The sequence below is a fragment of the Pygoscelis adeliae genome, unplaced genomic scaffold (genome assembly GCF_000699105.1).
Source record: "Pygoscelis adeliae isolate BGI_AS28 unplaced genomic scaffold, ASM69910v1 Scaffold306, whole genome shotgun sequence".
NCBI lineage: Eukaryota > Metazoa > Chordata > Aves > Sphenisciformes > Spheniscidae > Pygoscelis > Pygoscelis adeliae.
In genome coordinates this window covers 2,444,272-2,462,948 of record NW_008825072.1, presented here as the reverse complement: position 1 = coordinate 2,462,948, position 18,677 = coordinate 2,444,272, and the positions used below count along the sequence as shown (strand labels likewise).

General features: G+C 41.1%; 1 protein-coding gene and 1 long non-coding RNA gene across 2 annotated transcripts in view; one reads left to right on the top strand and one right to left on the bottom strand.

Moving 5' to 3' along the window:
• The window catches only part of AKR1A1 (aldo-keto reductase family 1, member A1 (aldehyde reductase)), a 22,246-nt gene extending 5,969 nt beyond the window's left edge, over window positions 1–16,277 (top strand). Inside the window, 7 exon segments of the mRNA XM_009326594.1 lie at window positions 4,501–4,616; window positions 6,304–6,459; window positions 9,203–9,398; window positions 10,020–10,219; window positions 11,260–11,332; window positions 12,284–12,370; window positions 16,102–16,277. Coding sequence (XP_009324869.1) covers window positions 4,501–4,616; window positions 6,304–6,459; window positions 9,203–9,398; window positions 10,020–10,219; window positions 11,260–11,332; window positions 12,284–12,370; window positions 16,102–16,167 — 894 coding nt within the window. The 3' untranslated portion in view covers window positions 16,168–16,277.
• On the bottom strand, window positions 12,382–18,624 carry LOC103919133. Its single transcript, XR_663734.1, has 3 exons — window positions 18,520–18,624; window positions 17,284–17,351; window positions 12,382–13,111 (listed from the first exon to the last, which is right to left on the bottom strand). It is a non-coding gene; the product is annotated as an uncharacterized LOC103919133 (long non-coding RNA).
• Window positions 18,625–18,677: the final 53 nt, after the last annotated feature.

Sequence of the window (18,677 nt, the reverse complement as noted above, 5' to 3'; positions counted from 1 at the left end):
GAGGTGCTGGAGCGTGTCCAGAGAAGGGCAACGAGGCTGGAGAAGGGTCTGGAGAACAAGTCTTACGAGGAGCTGCTGAGGGCACTGGGGTTGTTTAGCCTGGAGAAAAGGAGGCTGAGGGGAGACCTCATCGCTCTCTACAACTACCTGAAAGGAGGTTGTAGCGAGGTGGGTGTTGGTCTCTTCTCCCAAGTAACAAGCAATAGGATGAGAGGAAATGGCCTCAAGTTGCGCCAGGGGAGGTTTAGATTGGACGTGAGGAAAAATTTCTTTACTGAAAGAGTGGTTAAACATTGGAACAGGCTGCCCAGGGAAGTGGTTGAGTCGCCATCCCTGGAGGTATTTAAAAGACGTGTAGATGAGGCGCTTAGGGACATGGTTTAGTGGGCATGGTGGTGTTGGGTTGACAGTTGGACTTGATGATCTTAGAGGTCTCTTCCAACCTTAATGATTCTAGGATTCTAGGATTTTTATAGGATTTAGATCCTATAAAATAATAGGATGCTTTCTGTCGTACACGATCAAATGCTAGAAGAGAAATTTGTTTTACGTGTTACTGTAGGAACATAATGGAGGGCTATTGAATGGAAGGGAACACAGTACAGAAGCTTATGAACTGGCAGCATGAATGAGTTCAAAGAGAAGTCCATTCAGACAGGAGCATCAAGAGTATCAGTAGAGTGTTTCTTTTAATATCGGAGCTTGATTATCTGTAATCCTTTAATGCTTTGTTCTCTTCTCTCAAGTGGGCCATGCTTTCAACCTGGAGGATTGGTCCCCACCTGACGAACAGTCTAACCCACTGTGGCAGAGGCTGGTTCTGTGGGGAAAAGAGACAGGGGGCTTAGGGAAGTTGTATTTCTGTGCGAAACTTCAGGAAAGCTGAAGAGGAAATGCATACCTCAGAAGACCAGTCAGACTGGGTGTCTTGTGACAGGATTGCAGCTATGGAGTAGACTGTTTAGTTCTTGGAAAAAATTGTTAGGCAATATAGAGAATCCTGGTTACATGCACAAAAATTCACTACTGCTGGTATATATTAAGGGAGGGACTTTAATTCAACATCTGAAGGATAGGAGGCAAAACTCTTTATTTTAGGGAACATAACTCTTAAGTTGGCATTACTTATGTGGTGGTCTGAGTTCCTTTTCAGCAAATTTTAGTACAGTATGTACAAACTGTATAGCAACACTTATGTTCTGGTCATATTACCTCTGAATATCATGTGGACTGATGATCTGTTTTTTTTCCTATTTCCCATCAGCAAATGTACCTGAACTGCTAAAATGTCACAACTTTGCAGGAAGCAGGAGAGGCTGTCAGAGCCTTTTCTTTCCAAGTATTATTGACTGGAACTGTTGGAGTGAAAGCCTCTTCATAATGGCTTGGGGCTGTGCAGAAGAGGCTCTCTAGTCACTTGAACTCTGTGTTGCTTGGAAGTATGAAGATGGCTTGTTAGTTTTTCACCTTGTGATGGGCAAGTTGAAGAACTGGAAATCTAGTAATGGATACTATAATGAATTGGGACTTACAGATTCTGTTTCTGAATCTGCCACTGATTGTTAGCAATATCATGTTCCTCCATCTTCAAAAACAAGAGGGTGGGTGGGAAGGCCAAGTCCCTTGCTAGGATGTATAAATGGGAGTGTAGTTCCTAGGACTTTGCTATACAATGAAGGAGAGTAAGCCTTCAGCTGCGATACTGTGTCTGTTTTGGGGCAAACCACTTCAAGAAAAGCATGAACCAGCTGCCAAGACAGCAGCAACAGTGATGCAAGGTCTGGGAAAGGTGAGTTGTGATGAAAGATGGAAGCACCTACAGTTACCTGCTCAAGAGAGGTTTGAGACCTCTCAAAGCTGACACTTTCCAAATGTGCAAAAAGCCCTCGCAAGGGGGAAGCTATGGACTTCATGTCTGTGAGGAATAGGATGTGGCACCAGGGCCGTCTCGGTTAGACATCTAAAAGGCTTGAACATAAAGATATCTAAGCACTGGAACAGACTGCCTGTCACAAGCAGGGTTTTGACAAATGTGTGTACGAGTGGTTTAGACTTAGTTGGCCCTGCTGTGGGGCATGAGGATAGACTAGATGATGTCTCAAGATTCTTTCAGGCCTACTTTCTGTAGTTATATGATGCTAGGTTGGTGAGTCACACTTAAGCTGTGAGACTCAATTTGCCCAATGCAAAGGATCCTTTGGCTATTATTACTTCACAGCACCAAATATCCAGAAGCATATGAGTCTCCAAGTGCTTCTGTTATCTTTTTTTCCCATCCCCCCAGGAAATGCATGTACCTGTCTGAACATAATCTCAAAACCACAGAACTTTCTGTTAAAGTATTCGTAGGTTTACATCTGTCTGTTATTAGGGTTCCCTCTGCTCCAAGGAATGCTTTTTTGCACATTTTCTCTTGGTTGTTTGCCTTTTGCATGGAACAGGAGCTCTCAGTTCACATTGGAATGTCTTAGTAGGCTGAGAGTAGTTTACACAAATACAAATCTTGCCCAAATCCAAACCTTATTTAAATGACCAGTCCCAGCTTTTCAGTGCTAGAAATCTATCAAAACACACTGATACAGAAATACAGCCTCCTTTTTATCGCTTTGCAGAGACGTGTTTGGAGTGTCTTATCCCTAGTTTTCTGCAAGGGGCACCTACTTTAATTTTATGGCAAATTTTGTACCTGTTTGGATTAAAAAGGTATATTATCCTGATAGAGGAAATGAGGGATTAGTACAGATAAACACCACCACTGTTTTTCCTTTCCTCTCTGCTTCTGCTCCACAGCTCTCGCCTTTTTGGAGGGTGGATATTGAGTCTTAAAAGCCTTTAGTATGTCTCAAGTGATTTCAGAATTACTACGACCTTGACTTCGTAGTGACCTTCTGAGGAATGTCTTTGTCAAAGTGAAGCAAGGACTGTAAATACCATCCTGCTAGAGAAAGGAAGAGCTTACTTCACTGCTGTAATAGAAGTGCTTTGTCATTCTGGCTAAGGGAAACTGGTCTACATTCCAGTTCTCCTCTCAAAATGCCAAAGAATGCAGTCAGAATATCCTGTGTTTGCCTTTACTGCAGTTCTTGACAAGAAAAATAAATTAAATCTACCAGTAGAAGACAGATCTTTTTCACGTTTCATTCCCCCTTTTCTTTCTGTAGCATCTGAAAGCAGGACTGCATATGTCTTTATCTGGTGTTCTTAATTTTATCAGTTTTAAAATTGAAAATACCAGTACTTCGATTAAATTGAAAGAAATCAGTGTCTCTAGCCTTTGTGGACACATTTTTTAATCTCTTGACAGGAGAGATGTAATCTCTATAAATACATTAGGGCCCTATTGCATCAATCCTTATACATGGAGTAATTTCCAATCTCCCACAGTCTCGAGACACAAGTCAGTGAAGAGCAATCTAGAGAAATCACTGTACGGATAAGACATACTCTTACTGTAGCATTTCAGATGGATGGATGTAGAAGAGAACGTGTGCTTACTGTCCACTGGAAGTTGAATAAAATAGGTTTTACTTAATGCTCATCAGCCTAATGGGAGATGATGACTACACTGGAGTCTGTAGTAATTCTTGGTTCTTGCACAATCAGTTATTAAAAATCTTTATTCAAAAGCTACTTACGAATCCTCGAAAAGATGCCATTCTGTGTTTCCTTCTTTGGTTTCTAGACTTGCTCCATATCTGAGGCCCACATGTGAAGATGTTTTGTGCTTGTGCTTCAACAGAGCTTTCAAAAGTAGGGGCAGATTCAAAGTTCCCAACCATTCTGGCTTATGTGTAACAATATGGAGCAAGGGACGTGTTGCTGTTGGCAACACCTTCATTGTCAGCAATGTGGAAAGCAAAATGCAAAGTTGTGAGTGTCATCAGGAGATCCCCTGCAAGCCATGGGTTAATATTCAGCAGTATAGTGACTTTCATTGTTGTGCAAATAGTGAGAATGAGACATGAAGGAAAAATGTGCCATAAAATAGCGTTATCTTAGAAGTTAAGTGTGAGCAGTTGAACCAAACCCAAACTCTGGCAATTCTGGAGTTAGAAACCAGGCTCTTCCTTTACTGGGAGAGAGGAAATATCTTCCAGGTTTGACTGACTTTGATTGGTCTGTTAGTTCCAGAAAGTTTGTCTCCCTAAGCCATGATTTATTTGAAAACTGCTTCTTAAAGCTCATTTTATATTTAAGAAAAGCGTGACAACTATAGTTAAGACTGAATGTCTATTCTGTCTGGTGAGTTCTTGCATGCTTGGCCTGTGTGCATGGTCCGTTTTCTTGTTACTCTTGGAGTGTCTGCTAGCAATTAGCTCTCCGCTCCTAAAGGCTGTGCCACAGAGGACCGCATCCTACTCTATTTGAATCTCATGACCTTATGTAGGTCTGTACTTTGGGGGTGTTCTCCACTAAGTCCCTAACATTTTTTATTTTTTTTTTCCCCAGTGATGTGTCCCTTTTCACTGATTGCATTGGGTAATCTGTTTCTGATTACAGGTGAAAGAAGCAGTGAAATACGCCCTAAGTGTGGGTTATTGCCACATCGATTGCGCAGCAGCTTACAGCAATGAAGCAGAGATCGGTGAGGCTTTCCAGGAATGACTTGGGTCAAGGTAAAAACACAAGAATTGCCATGCTGACTGTGTGTTCTATCAAAATTTACAACTGTGACCTGAAAGTAGACTGTAAAGTTAACATTTGTGGCTTTTCCTCCTAGCCTATCCCAGCTGTTTGTTATTAATCGGGAGCAGGCATGAAAGAGAGCTTTCTCTCATCTTACAACGATCCTGGCTGTCAGGAGGAGAAAAGGTTGTCAAGGAATATTTGCATGGAAGCTACAGAAAATGCCTTTTTTTTTTTTTAATTTCCCTGCCTGCCCCTTTCCCCCTCACAAAGTATCCCAATTTGGGTGTTCAAAATTTTGAGGTTCCTGGAATCAGTAGTTATAATGTAAAATATTTGCCATGATTTATATGAAAAGTGACTCTAGTTTGCCAGTCTAGAATAGCATGCAATGGTGGGTAGCCACAGCAAATTTGGTGACTGTTGGTTTTTTGGTTATAGATAAAATATGAGTAAATACGTACTTTTTTTTTTAAACAATGATTACATTTGAAGGTTTGGTAACTGTGACTCTAGGGCGTGCACCTGGGTGTCCATGGCCTAAATATAATGTAATGTGACAGGTATTCCTATGAATGACCTGAGGTGGAATCTTAAATTCATCCCCTTGCTTTTGTTGGCTCGAGGGGCCAGAAGGATTACCTGTACAGTCTTAGAGCCCATGGAAAGGAAGTTCTATGTTCCTGCTTTCCTGCTGCTCTTGTCTTGGTTTAGGGCAATCTCTTTGTTATGTGATGAGCTTGAGAGAGGCTGCTTTCAGCTTGCCCCAGGGATTCCTTCCTACTAGATATGGTAACTAATATAGGGAAGCATAGGACTCTCCTATTCAGTTCATATTAGCTAGCTAACTTAAAACTAGAATTTTTAGAACATCTTTCTCTTTGAACACAACAGCCATATGTGAAACACAGAAATAACTGAATGGTTGGAGGAGAGAAACTAAGGAATTAATCATTCCAGCTTCTACAAAGTATAGAGTTGAGTGAAATTTGGTCACGCGTAAGACAGCGAGAAGTGCCCTCTGATGGTGTTCTGTGCTTCAGCTTGCCAAATATGATCTTCCTTTTGCATTTTATATTTCCTAGTTAACCAACTCTCTATTTGTTTAATTTCTGGGCCTTACCCTTCCAATACAGGGTACAGGGCGCTCAGTTCTTAGTGCACTCCTTCCAGAACCTAGAAACTCAAGTGCTGAGGTTTGGGGAAACTTCTTCTGTTTATTTTCCCACGCTCTTTCCATGAGAAGCATTCTTGGTTTGTAACATGTGATGAGTATAAGTAAATCAGCTGGTTGTGCATAGAATATGTGAATTGGTAAGTAGAAATTACAAAATTTACATATGAATAAACTGAGTAATCTTTCTTTTGGCCACATCACACTTAGTAGCGGCTTTAACCCTTGAACTGGAAAGTTTGGAAAAGTGTGTGTGTGGAGAGGATTGTTTTGTTTTTCAAAACTTCTAATAAATTGCTAAGTATTTGGTATACTTTAGGACTTGCCAATGTGTCTTTCGCTCTTCTCCATCCAGTATATTTTTGAAAAGTTTAATTTGTAGGTTCCATGTGTTACCTTTTTTTTTAAACTTAAATTGTTCTCTTTTTTTACAGCTAGTTGGGGAATTGTTGCAATTCTCTTTCTGAACTTGTTCCAGTAAATCATGCTCTCTTCCCTTTCTTTAAGGTTATTAAAAGGGAGGACCTGTTTGTAACATCAAAGCTCTGGAATACCAAGCACCACCCAGAAGACGTAGAGCCAGCTCTAAGGAAAACACTTGGAGATTTGAAACTGGATTACCTGGACCTCTACCTCATGCACTGGCCTCACGCCTTTGAGTAAGTTCTACATGGAAAGGGCACATAATGCAGAAACCCCAGTTTTACATAAGTGGCTGGTGTTATATCCTGAGGACCTTCTTTCTGAGCTGTGAATTTCTTCCTGTGTATACTGCCTGCAAGATGTTTTTCAGTGTGGCTAATAGTGTAGTCCTATGGAGTGTCATACAGACACTCTTTTCTACCCATAACCTGTACACTTACTCATATTTGGTCCATTCATTCACAGAAACAATTGTTCAGATTTCATTCTTCTTTGAATTTCAGTTGGGTGGGAATTTGTTTACTGTTAGATTTGTAGCATGTTTGTGAACACACAGTAGAGGAGACAAAACTTCTGTTTTTGTGTAGAAGTATTGTAAATAGAAAAGTGATAATTGTTCTCATTATTTAGCAATGATGAGGCTGGAAAAATGAGTATTAAGTCTTCATTTAAAATCTTTAAGCAATTACTTAGATTTTTTAATATTGGGAACAACTAGGTAATGAAATTAGGATCACTAAACTTCTGACAGTTTGGCATGGATGCCAAAGCTAGGTAACTGAAAGTACTCTAACTGGGAAAAAAGTCATAAAGCTTTATGGGACAGGTTTCTATACTGAAGCTTGTCATCTTATACTAGCTGAAAATTTGGCTTGCTGTGAGGTAAAATCTTTGTTGAGTTTAAAATATATCAGAAGCTTAAAATAGTCTAGTGTCTTCATCTAGGCATTGGGGAGGTGTGGCAGCTATTCTTGGTTCTGCCATTGACCTACATGGTAACCTTGAGGAAATACCGAAACTGCTTTGTGCCTTAATTCTCATTTTACAGATAAGTGAAACTAAGTGCTTTGTAAAGAAGACAACACTTTTCACTAGTAGTTATTAACTGTACTGGAGTGGCAAACCACATGCAGCATCATGGTGGTATCTGTATGAGGAGGAAATGAAAATAAATTCTTATGACACTTTAATTGCAGTAATTCTACGATTTGAGGAAATATGAGATGAGAAAGTTTTCCAGTTAGGTGCTAAATGCACTTATCCTACAACCCCATCAGAAGCAGAGTTCCTTGCTTTATTTTCTTGTAGATGTGGAAGCAGTCCCCACCCTCCCCTACAGTCAATAAAAAGGCAGGGGGGGAATAAATCTCCTGACCAGATGTTTGCATGGAGACTTCACTCAACAGGGGCAACCCTGTCAGTTGAAGGGGCTTCTGTCTGTTCTGCAAATTTGAGAACTTTTTTTTTCCCCTTCTAGTCGTATGAACTGAATTCTACAAAGCATACAACACTAACGGTAAGAGGAAGGATGCTCAAAGTATAAATATATTCCTCAGCATAACAGAATGAGGAAGTGTTTTCAGCTAGAGCTGGCTTGCAGGAAGAACTGTTAAAAATTCCCCCTGTTGCGAAACAGGTTTGTTTTCCAGGTGATTGAAAAAAACCATTAAACATTGCTTTGATAACACATAACACAAATAATGATGTATATTTAGATACTACTAATATTTAAATTTGCTTGATGTTGTGGAAACTGTTGACAAAACTGACTTTCTAATAAAGCAGTTTCATGTTTTCTCATTGGAAACTGTTCACTCTCCAGTTTTCCATTAGCTCTACTTCAACTGTTTTAATGCGTGGTTATCTATAATGCCTCTTGAATTGGGAAGCTGAGCAAACTAATGTTATTTACACAGAAATTAAAATAGACTTCCAGATGAAAATCACAGTGCCTCTAGGTCTTGAAAATTAATCTCTCATTGAACATACTACTCTTGACATATGAGGCTGCTTTTCTGAGTTGGGAGCTCATAAGGCTTTCAGAGTTATTTTTGGTTCTAGATTTATCAATGACATGAACAAGAACCATCTCCCCTTGTCCCCAGCTGCTGCCATTTCTCACACCGTTCACTGCTTAGCTAGAGCAATGTAAGGCAGTCTCTGAGATCTGAGCTAGCAGTGTCCTGCAGTGGTTATGAAGCAGCGCTCTTCCAGTGGAATTGCTTGTACCCCTCCAAGCACGGACTGCTCGGAGACCAGTCATAGCCCTTTGGCCGTGTGGTGGTGTCACCTGGCATAACCAGGTTCTTTGTGTGTGTTTTGGTTTGGGTTTGTTTTTTTAATTTTATTTTATTTTTTAAATGGGTTGGTATGACTAACTGGAAACACACCCAACCTATAAGCAACATGTACATGTTAAGACTTCTGTGAGAATCTGTGCTTGTATCGAGTACTGACACTGCTACAGAATCCAGAGGGAGTGGGAAGGCCAGTGTACTTTGAATACAGTCTCTCCTAGACAGCTCTAAAACCAAGATCTTTTTGGTAGCAGCTCCAAGCAGACTATGAAGAGTATCAGTCTTCTCTCAAAAACAAATTGAAAAACCAAAGCCGCCCTCTGAGTTGCTGCTCTCTAAATCAGCTGTTTTGCTAGGATCAAAGTGTACAAAGAGCTGCTGCTGTCTATACAGTGGCTTATCAGTTCTGTGTAGTCACTACCGTATAGGTAAGTAGTTCAAAGTACTGTATAACAAGTTTACATAGGATAGACTGTATGTGAAATAATCTCTTGTAGGTTAAGCCAGCATAATGGAATTCAACAGGCAAATTCGCTCAGTTTGTACTCTACCCTCCAAACTATGTATTAGCTTTTAAGAAGACTTTGAGGAAAGTTGTTGGTTTTTTTTTTTTTTTAGTGAAGAACTAACATAATATAAATAATATGCTATATGTACTTACACTTTACCATTGATGCTGTAGACGAGGGGACAATCTCTTCCCAAAGAATCCTGATAACACGATGCGTTACGATTACACCGATTACAAGGATACCTGGAAGGCTATGGAGAAGCTGGTAGAAAAAGGTCTTGTGAAAGCCATTGGGCTGTCAAACTTCAACAGTCGTCAGATTGATGATATACTAAGTGTGGCTGCTGTCAAACCAGCTGTGCTCCAGGTAAGATGAATAAAGGAGAGGACAAATACCTTTCCTATTTATCCATAAGAGTGAGGAATTTGCAAACCAATGCTATGTATTTAGCACAAGGGGTGCAGCTTCTTATGTGCAGGGACGAATACAGCCAGCTCTGCAGGAGTAGGCACACAGAGGCGGTCTTTCCAGGCAGATTAATTTGTTGGAGAGGAGGCCTATATCCATGTTCTGTGGCCATTTATGCCTGCTTAGTTGAACAGGTCTCTGAAAGAGTTCGTCTTTCCTGTGAGGAACAGTTTAGTCTATAAGAAAGAAAGATTGTGAGAGAGTAACTTGAATCCCTTCTATAGAGAGCTTCCTTGCTTGTTGGATGATCTGTTTGGTACATAGGGAAGATCCAGCACTCTCAACTTAGGTGACCTGTTCTCCTTTTCCTGTAAACTTAGCCTACCAGACACTTTTTCATTCTCTTGGTAGTAAGTTACCCTTATGAGGATAACTTAAACCTTATCCTCATAAGGTTTTCCAGAATCTGGAATGAACTTCTGCGATGTGTTTGGTTCTGCTGTGCTTTTTGACTTCCTGTTTGTTTAGAGTTTTGTGTTAATCTGTTCTCTAGCCACTCACTGTGGGTGATTTTAATAGGTAGAATGCCATCCTTACCTCGCTCAGAACGAGCTGATAGCTCACTGCCAGAAACGAGGACTGGTTGTCACTGCCTACAGTCCCCTTGGTTCTCCAGATCGCATGTGGAAACACCCAGATGAGCCTGTGCTTCTAGAAGAACCTGGGATCAAAAAACTGGCAGAAAAATACAGCAAGTCACCTGCACAAATCATCCTCAGGTACAGAACAATCGTGAGAGAGGGTGGCATTTGGAACCTGGCCTTAAATAAAGCAAAACAGACAAGCTAGAAGGCATCTACTTAAAGTGCGTGGTCTTCCACATCAGTGGGGAGTTAAAATCACAGGGAGTGCCAAAAGCAAACCCCATTTGGTGCTTGTTTTACAGAGTTGGTAGAGTTGGTCCTGCCGTAGGGCAGGTGGATGGACGAGATCAGAGGGGTCCATTCAGGGCCTGGGCCCATGCCTGGGACGGTTCACTACCTTTTCTGCTGTGGAATAGCACTAGGACAATTAAGGCAGCAGCGTACCACATTTGAGTGCTGCCTACTGAATTTGCACATGGCCAGTTGCTTGAACCCTTGAGTGCTTGCTGCTGCATTCAAATGGGTTCCCTGGAAGAGGGGCTGAGGAAGGGACCTTCCTTCTTTGCACTGAAGAACCATTCGCTGTTTTGTTTTTATATAGCAAAAGCCAGCTACTGGATACTGGGAAAACAAGATGATTGAGTGATATCCAGAATGTGATCAGCACCTTGTAAAGTAAAATTGGATTTCTATCCTCATTTTTTGTCTGGCTTTGTATCTATCAATATCATTAGCACAGTCTTGGGCAGCAGCAAGATACCCTGCCAGCTGAACATGTTCAAGATTTTGTGCTCAAGCCACTAGACAGGCACTTGAGGGATCTGGGTTTTCTTCTAGTTTCTCAGTGGCTGTCATGTTAGAACTTGCATAAAATGCTTAAGTACATTTTTCTGACTGTTTCTTGGGTTTCTAGCTTAAAGCGCCTGAAACTTTCTTGCTTGTTCAAAGGCATGAACCTCTTCCCCTCATTGATCAGTCCGGTGGCTACTGTCTTGCTTGAGCTTGGACATACTAGGTCCTAATACAATACAGTGCTATGTCAGCCCTCTTTGGGTATTTTTATTTCACATAGACACATAAGTGACATCTCTGCTGCTACAGATTATTACTCAACCAAAATAAATACTGTGGTTCTTGGGCTGCATGCACAGAAAATCTGTCTTGTCCTCTTACAGGTGGCAAGTGCAGCGTAAAGTGGTTGCCATTCCCAAGAGTGTCACTCCTGCTCGCATTCAGCAGAATCTCCAGGTAAGTGTGAGGAAAGGAGTTTCAGCAATGCCCTTTCATGTGAGTAAAATACTGTCCTACTACTTGCAGAGCAACAGGCTGAGGCACTTGGTTCATACTTGTTCTACAACGTACGCACACACTTAGAAGGGAGGGTAAAAATTTTTGGAAAACAAACTTGATATGTTTTAAGCAACTAAGTGTGTGAGTGTGCGCGTATGTGCACATGCACAGTCTTGTTATTAAAAGGTAAAGAATGTACTTTTCATTTAGGCTTCTACAAAATCTTCACTGAAATTTATGAGATACAAATTTATTGAACAAGGGAGTCTTCTAATGATGTTCAGTGGTTCTTATTTATGAATAATAGTTGTTCTACTGTGCAAGTGATGGCTGGTGACTACTTCTGCAGCAAACGGCCATTCTAATGATGCTGAAGGAATAAGTGTGGTTAATTTCTGCTCTGAAGTAGAGACTTTAGAAATTATTTGAAAACTCTGACTTCAAATAATCTTGAGGGAGGTCTCTGAATCACCTCCTGTGATCTTTTTTCAGCATTTAATCATACGGATTGGCTGCTTACATACTTGGTTTTTAAGTTAGGAGTTGTTTCTGTAACTGTTACTCCCATTAAACCAAATCCTGCCATGTAGTATGCTGCTAGAAATCTCAAGAAATTCCAGTAAACTCTGCAGTTACTCGAGGTTTAGATCTACATGGGAACAGAATATTGACTGAATAGGCAGCACTTACTTGGAGGAACAGTCGCACTGCTTTTTATTTTTGTGGAAGAGTGCGATGTAGTATCAGTGTAGGCTTAGAGTTGGCAAGTGTGTGAACACCTCTGACTTTAAGCCTTTGTTTTGGTGTTTGTTATAAAATGAGTTTAATTGCAACTTCATATTTATAAACGGAAGACAAACTAATGGTAACCTATAGTTATTGAATAAAGCCTCTTGCTTTTGTTCTCAGGTGTTTGATTTCAGCCTCACAGAAGAGGAGATGGGCCACATTGGAAGCCTGAATAAAAACTGGCGTTACATTGTGCCAATGATTACGGTAAATTACTCATGTTTCTATTAGTTTTCATTATGAGGCCACAACTTGGGGTTTTTGAAGTTTTCTTTCTTTTACTGTCCCCATCGGAACTACTTACTCATAAGAACAGTACATCTTTTAGGGTATCTAAAATGAAAGAATTTTTCAAAAGCTGGGTACAAAAAAGGTAACTTTTTGAAAACTTTTCTCCTTTGTTTTGACCACTGTGGCGCTCTCAAGTTCTCATTACTGAGCTGTCCGTGGGCCTTTAAGCCAGAGTCCCATCTTACTTCAAATCTCACCAAACTCCTGCTGATTTGTTCTTCTCACGTACAAGCAGGCTAAGGTCCATGCCATTCCTCCGGAAGTACTCCTTGTTCCAACTGTCCCCGTCTACTTTATACCATAAACCTCTAAGATCAGTGAAGACTCAGGGTACTGTTAGTTTTCCACATCCATCGTGGAAGTCACATGAGGGAATTTGTCCACTCCCCTCCACTGGATGTCTCCCCTTTCAGCATCTGTTTGTAATGACCTTCCTCCAATGTAAGGAGTTTAGCTTAGGCTGTTTTATTTTTCTTCCCAAATCCATTAGCCGCAGCATCTTTTACCATCAGTAGTTTACTCTGTCACATGAAACCTTAGCTTGTGTGCTATCAGATGCTAGTCTGTTTTTAGAGAACCAATGCCTTGTTAGTGTTGAAGTCCTCTTGGTCTTTCTTTTCTTATATTAAAGGACCTAACCTTGTTCCTTTCCCCTGACTGCAAAAAAAAAAAAAGTCAATGCCTTGTTGTCTCCTGTCTTTATAGTTTTCCTCATTTCTTACTGTCCTGCTTCTGACTATACACCAGAGAGCTGTTGCCATTCCCTGGTGCATCACCGACCAACATATGGCAACTGTGCTATAATGAATCTAAAGTGATTTATCCCTTCTCTATCGTACAGTACACTGCATAGATACAGTAGGTCTCTCTGCAAATTTGGAAGCTGTCAAGCATACCCTTGGCTCTCCAGCAGTTTGTCTGCCTGTAAATTATTCTTCAGTAGTCAGTGGCTACTGGCTATAGGAATTCTTTGTAGAAAGCTTTCCTCTGGGACTTATCATTGAGTTTTTTTGAGTACTTGAGAGGCTATCAGTGACTAGCCTGAGTTAGGAAAGAGAAGTTGTGAATGTGTGGTGAATGACTCTCATATCAAGGGTAGATACTTGTTACAGCTTTCACTGTTTGTCATGCTGGGGCTTACGAAGGCTTCAAGGCCGTGCTTTTAACTGTATGGTTGCTTCAGTATGTGTGTGTAAATATAAACCCCCACATCCCTGCAACCAAAATTATCTTTGTGCTTATGGATCAGGAGTCTGTACACCAAACTGCAAGCTTAGCTGCTCATCTGTGTGAATGTGACAAGCACACCTGCTGCTGACAGTATGTTTCTTTCAAGTGTTTTGCCACTCATGCTGCAAACAAAGTTGTTTTGTTAACAAAACTGCAAAATACATTAGAATGTAGCCTGGCTTGGATGAGCCAGGGATAATTTATGTGCTTTTGTTACCTGGGAGACCTGATCAGATCACAGTGATTCACAAAGGAGAGATGAAATACAGTTCAAAGTGCTAGGCCATCCAATTAGAAAAAGGGTCAACGTGATGCAGCTGGACTTCAAAGATATTGCCATATTGTCAGGTAACAAGGCAGGAAGAAGCAAGATGAGGAGAATTAAAACATGACTCTGTAGCTGTCAGATCTCTAGCGGAACTTTTTGTCTCCTGCCCATCCCTTCTGGGCTTATCAGAAAGAATTTTCATCAACTGTGAATTAAAATTCCTGTCTAACCTTTCATGCCTGTCTTCTCTATGAATCTAACTTACAGTGTCTGGATTTCAAAGCGTGATATGGCAGTGATAACAGAGCTCCTATCATAACTGATGAGACAGTTTTTCCTTGCTTTACTTCTTTGATACATAACCACACGTTCTCATAGTTGTGCCACTGTTCTCCATGTTGTGTTTTGTATAAAGCCTGAGGAGAGGCTATTACATTGCATGTAGACAATTTAAGTTGCTTTATACTTTAACAGTTTATTTTCTGGATAGAGGTTGGGAATTACCTTGCACCAGCCTGAAATCCAAACTTCTGGAAACACGTAATTGGCCAAGGAATATACTTAAGCGGAACTTGAATGACTAGCAAGCCAGGAGAGGAGGAGTGATGGTGTTGTACACATGATGATCTGTCTATTTTTGATAATTAGCTACCGTTGACCTGCAATGTGTTCACTGCTGATTTTACCCCCCTCCTTCTCTCAAATGCCTGGGGTAGACTGGAATCAGCTATGTGAAACATTGCTTCTGGCAACTGCTGTCTTGGCATGCTGCAAACAAGAATGCTTACCTAAAGAGCTGTTCTGTGTAGCGAAATATGCAGGGGGAAGAAACCGGGGGGAAAAATGAGGAATACAAGTTCTAGGAACATGAGGAAGTTGTTGGCTCTCAAGAGAATATGAGGAAACCTGAAGATACTGTGATACTTTTGTCCACAGTTTGAAGGATTGCCTTCAGTTGACAGCTTAATTTCAGCTTTATTTTATTTTAATCTGAGCATCAGTCACATGTTAAACCTTAACATCTTCGTTTTCTGCTCTGTAGTGCCCCCAAGTGACTAATTTCACACTTCAGTAGTCACTGTAAACAATTCATTACTAGGGATTCCAGTTGTTGCTTTGAAATGCAGGTTTTATACTGAAAGCTAATAGAGGGACTTGCTAGTGTTGGATACCTGGTTTGAAAGTCCCTGTGATTCCCTCTGCCCCGGTAACATTTTGAGTGATCTCTAACATCCCATTTGTATGTATAAAAATCACATTTATATGTATAAAAGTCAATGATTTCTCTAACAATTTTTATTCAGTCATTAGTTGCTTAAAATAAGTTTTAGCTGAATGACGCTAGGCTGTCACCCAGGGATGTGTGTATAATTTTGCCAGTGCTGCACCTAAATTTCCCCAAATGTTACAGATGAGGAGCAAGGTTTTACCTCAGCTCCTCGGAAATTGGGGGTGTTGCAATGGACTTAGTGCAACTAGAAATGCAACTTGTGTGTCTGAATGCTTAGAGGTAGGATGTAAGAATTGAGACTTCCGCATGGCCACGTCTGCTTTTGGGCCAGCCTGAGCCTCTGTTTCATTATCTGTGAACATCAGTTTCAGTATTCCCATTTTACAGCTGGAGAAGCTGGCCTTCCATGGAAATGTTCTTAAACAAAAAGTACTATGAAGGAGTTCAGTGACACTATTAATGCTTCAGTGTATGACCCCAAACAAGTTATTCAATGTGTTTCATCTTATCCATCCGTAAAATCAGCAGCCCGGGAACTCTCTATCATGAAAACATGGGCAAATCTCCGACTCCATAGTAAGTGTTTTGAAGTGTGCATGTTACAACACTTAGTAACGGCTACAAGGCAAAAGGCTTTTAACTATTCTTAATCTAATTCTTCAAGCCTCAGCAGCTTGAAAGACTCTTGCTCTAGGCTACAGAAATCTATCTCTTTTTTAATTTTTTTTTTTAATTTTTCTTTCAAGAAGTGCTAAGAGGACTCAGGGGTAGAGGGAACAGCTCTTGTTTAAGCTGGAGAAGATGCTCCCAGATGTTTGGGATATGAAGATTTAGAAATCTAAACCATGCAGAGTTTGAAACTGAGAGTAAGAATGGATTTTTATCTTTCTGACTTGAGTCTGTCTGTTTACTTCACAGGTGAATGGAAAGCTAGTAGCAAGAGATGCTGGACACCCCCATTATCCCTTCAATGACCCCTATTAACTACTAGAAAATAAGGTGTTCTCTGCATGCTCTTCCACAAAGTAATTGTTGCCACAATTTGTCAAAAAACCTGTCCAAATAAAACCTTCCTTCCTGAGTAGGTTTACTTACAATGTACTGCTTCTAGTTGACCTCCTTTCTGGAGGTACTGTAGCTTCTGTAGATTAGAGAAAGAGTGAGGGAGCCAAAATCAAGTTCCAAACATGTCATTATCAGGTTAGGGCAATACTTTGGGGTTTACTGCCTGTGAAACAGTTTTGAAAGCTTTAGTTATTACCATGAGGGAAAAAAAAAAGGGGGGGGGGAAGGCATGAAAGCATTTTAAGACTAAACAACTGCTCAGCCATTGACTTTGATGTCTTTATTAAGTATTTTTATACAGGGAGTAAAATGAAATGTGCTACAGTTGCACTATGTCCATAAACCACTCATTAAAACCCAAGTAACTAGCCATGCCCAGTGCTTTTTATCCCCTTTAGAGTACTTGTGGGACTTAGAACTCTCTCTTCTCTATTTTCTTTTTCTTTTAATTTGCCTGTAGATTTGAGGAGAATAAATGCATACCCTGGAGCAGGCCTTCAGGGCAATCCTCTCTGTTGCTTGTCACTTGGATAGGTTTCAGCTCTGACAATAGCTCTCATGGTCCTATCACAAAAGCCTCGAGAACTTTTTAGCAGGTCTTGTAGAAAAACTCCTGCTTTTCCCGTGAAGTTGCCCAGTGTCTCTCTACCAAAGATGTCCAGTTTGAGTTCTGGAAGGTCACAAGGTTCGTTCCTGACTATACAGCATGAGCAAAGGCCTGTAAGAGGGCCCCCTCCATTTTAATGTCGCATTTTTGATGGCTGCCTGGGCTGATGCTTGGGAGAGCTGGTCCTGTCTCCTGTTCTACCGCTGAGCTGCTGGTAACACCGGGCAAGTAATTTGCCTTCTCTGTGCCTCTTGTTTTCCCGCTTGCCACGTCTCTGTTACTCCCTGGCAGGGACTAATTTGCTGAGTGCTGATACACTGTTGAGCAGGACTGGAGCTCTAGCACTAACAATGGTTTTATTTTGTTTCAGTCTCTTAATGAATTGTCTAGCCATCTGAGTACAAAGGGCATGAGGTGTTAGTACTTACCAGTGCTCTGATGGTGATACCTTCTTTGGCCTTAGCAATGTTAACACTTTATTTTGATTTTTCTCTACCTGTAAAATAGGATTAATGCTCGTTTGCCATGGTGCAGACAGGGTTGCAAGGCAGACTTTCTAACGGCCTGTCGGATTTAAAACAAAGGAACTCTTTCAGATCTGCTGATGCCGTTCAGAGACAGTCATAGGCACGACTCCTTGTTTGCTGCTGGACAAAGAAAGCTTAACTGACTGAAAGTGAAGTAAAGAACACTTATTTTTTATTTTTCCCATAGCAATAACAATGTAGAATTAGAAGAATAATCGTCTGTATTCAAATAGTTCAAAAATTAAAGAATTAGATTATTTTAGTTTTGATAACCTCATTTACAGGAGGCCTATAGTAAAACTATATATTCATCTCGAGCGTAATGCCTCCCGAAGTATTTCCTGCCCTGGGCCTCACAGCATGCAGCTGAACTGGAACAAACCTGTTTATCACTTTTTGTAATCCTTAGGTAAAATTTAAAGAATTTCTGTTCCTCAGTAAAGTGTTTCCTAATTCCCGCTGAATTTACCTCAGTGGAGAAAGCCATTACAGCTCTGTTAGGATTCTTTACTAGACGACGTTTTCTTCTAAGGGAAATGAAATCCCTGTTGGTTTTTTATTATTCTAATCAAACATGGGCGACTTTGAATACAGTTGTCACTGCAAATCAGTAGGGAAGCAATTTTACTTTGAAAGCGCTATGTAGAATGTTAACAGCAGTCATCCTGCCAAGAAAAGTGGCTTTTGTCGCATGTATGTCCACTTGTACGTTTGCATGTCTTAAATAAATACTGTACTCAGTGTATGACTTTGAGACTTTTTTCCCCCCTCTAATGTCAGGGCCCCAATTAATTTTTTCTCGTTACTTCTCTAATCAAGAGTAAGTAAGTGGGCAGAGAGAATTCCCGAGAAAAGCACATTAATTCTGTATCTCCATTAAGCCTGCAATTCCCAGCTCTGTTACTGCATGGAGTAACACAGCGCAGCTGAAGCGGGCGAACCTTTATCTTGAAAGAGCGCAGGGGGAAATGCGCCCCCAGGTCTCCACCAATGGCTTTGCTGCTGCTGTGCGAGTTTTGCGGCGGTCCCCGCTGTCAGAGCTGCAGCAGCGATGCCTGCCGCCTCTGGCAGGTTACACGTGCTGCGGGAAAAGCAAAGCTTCTGCGTGAGCTGAGCCGGAGCCAACTGACTGCTCACCTTGAATAGGCTGAGGTCAAACCTGGCGAGGTTATGCCAGGGCAAGGGTGCTAGTGCCTCCCGCAGCGTTCGGCAGAGAGATACGAGCCCTTCCAAGAAGGGGCTGGTGGTGCGGCTGGATGTGCACCCCGTTAATGCGCGACTGCCCTCCGCTCTGG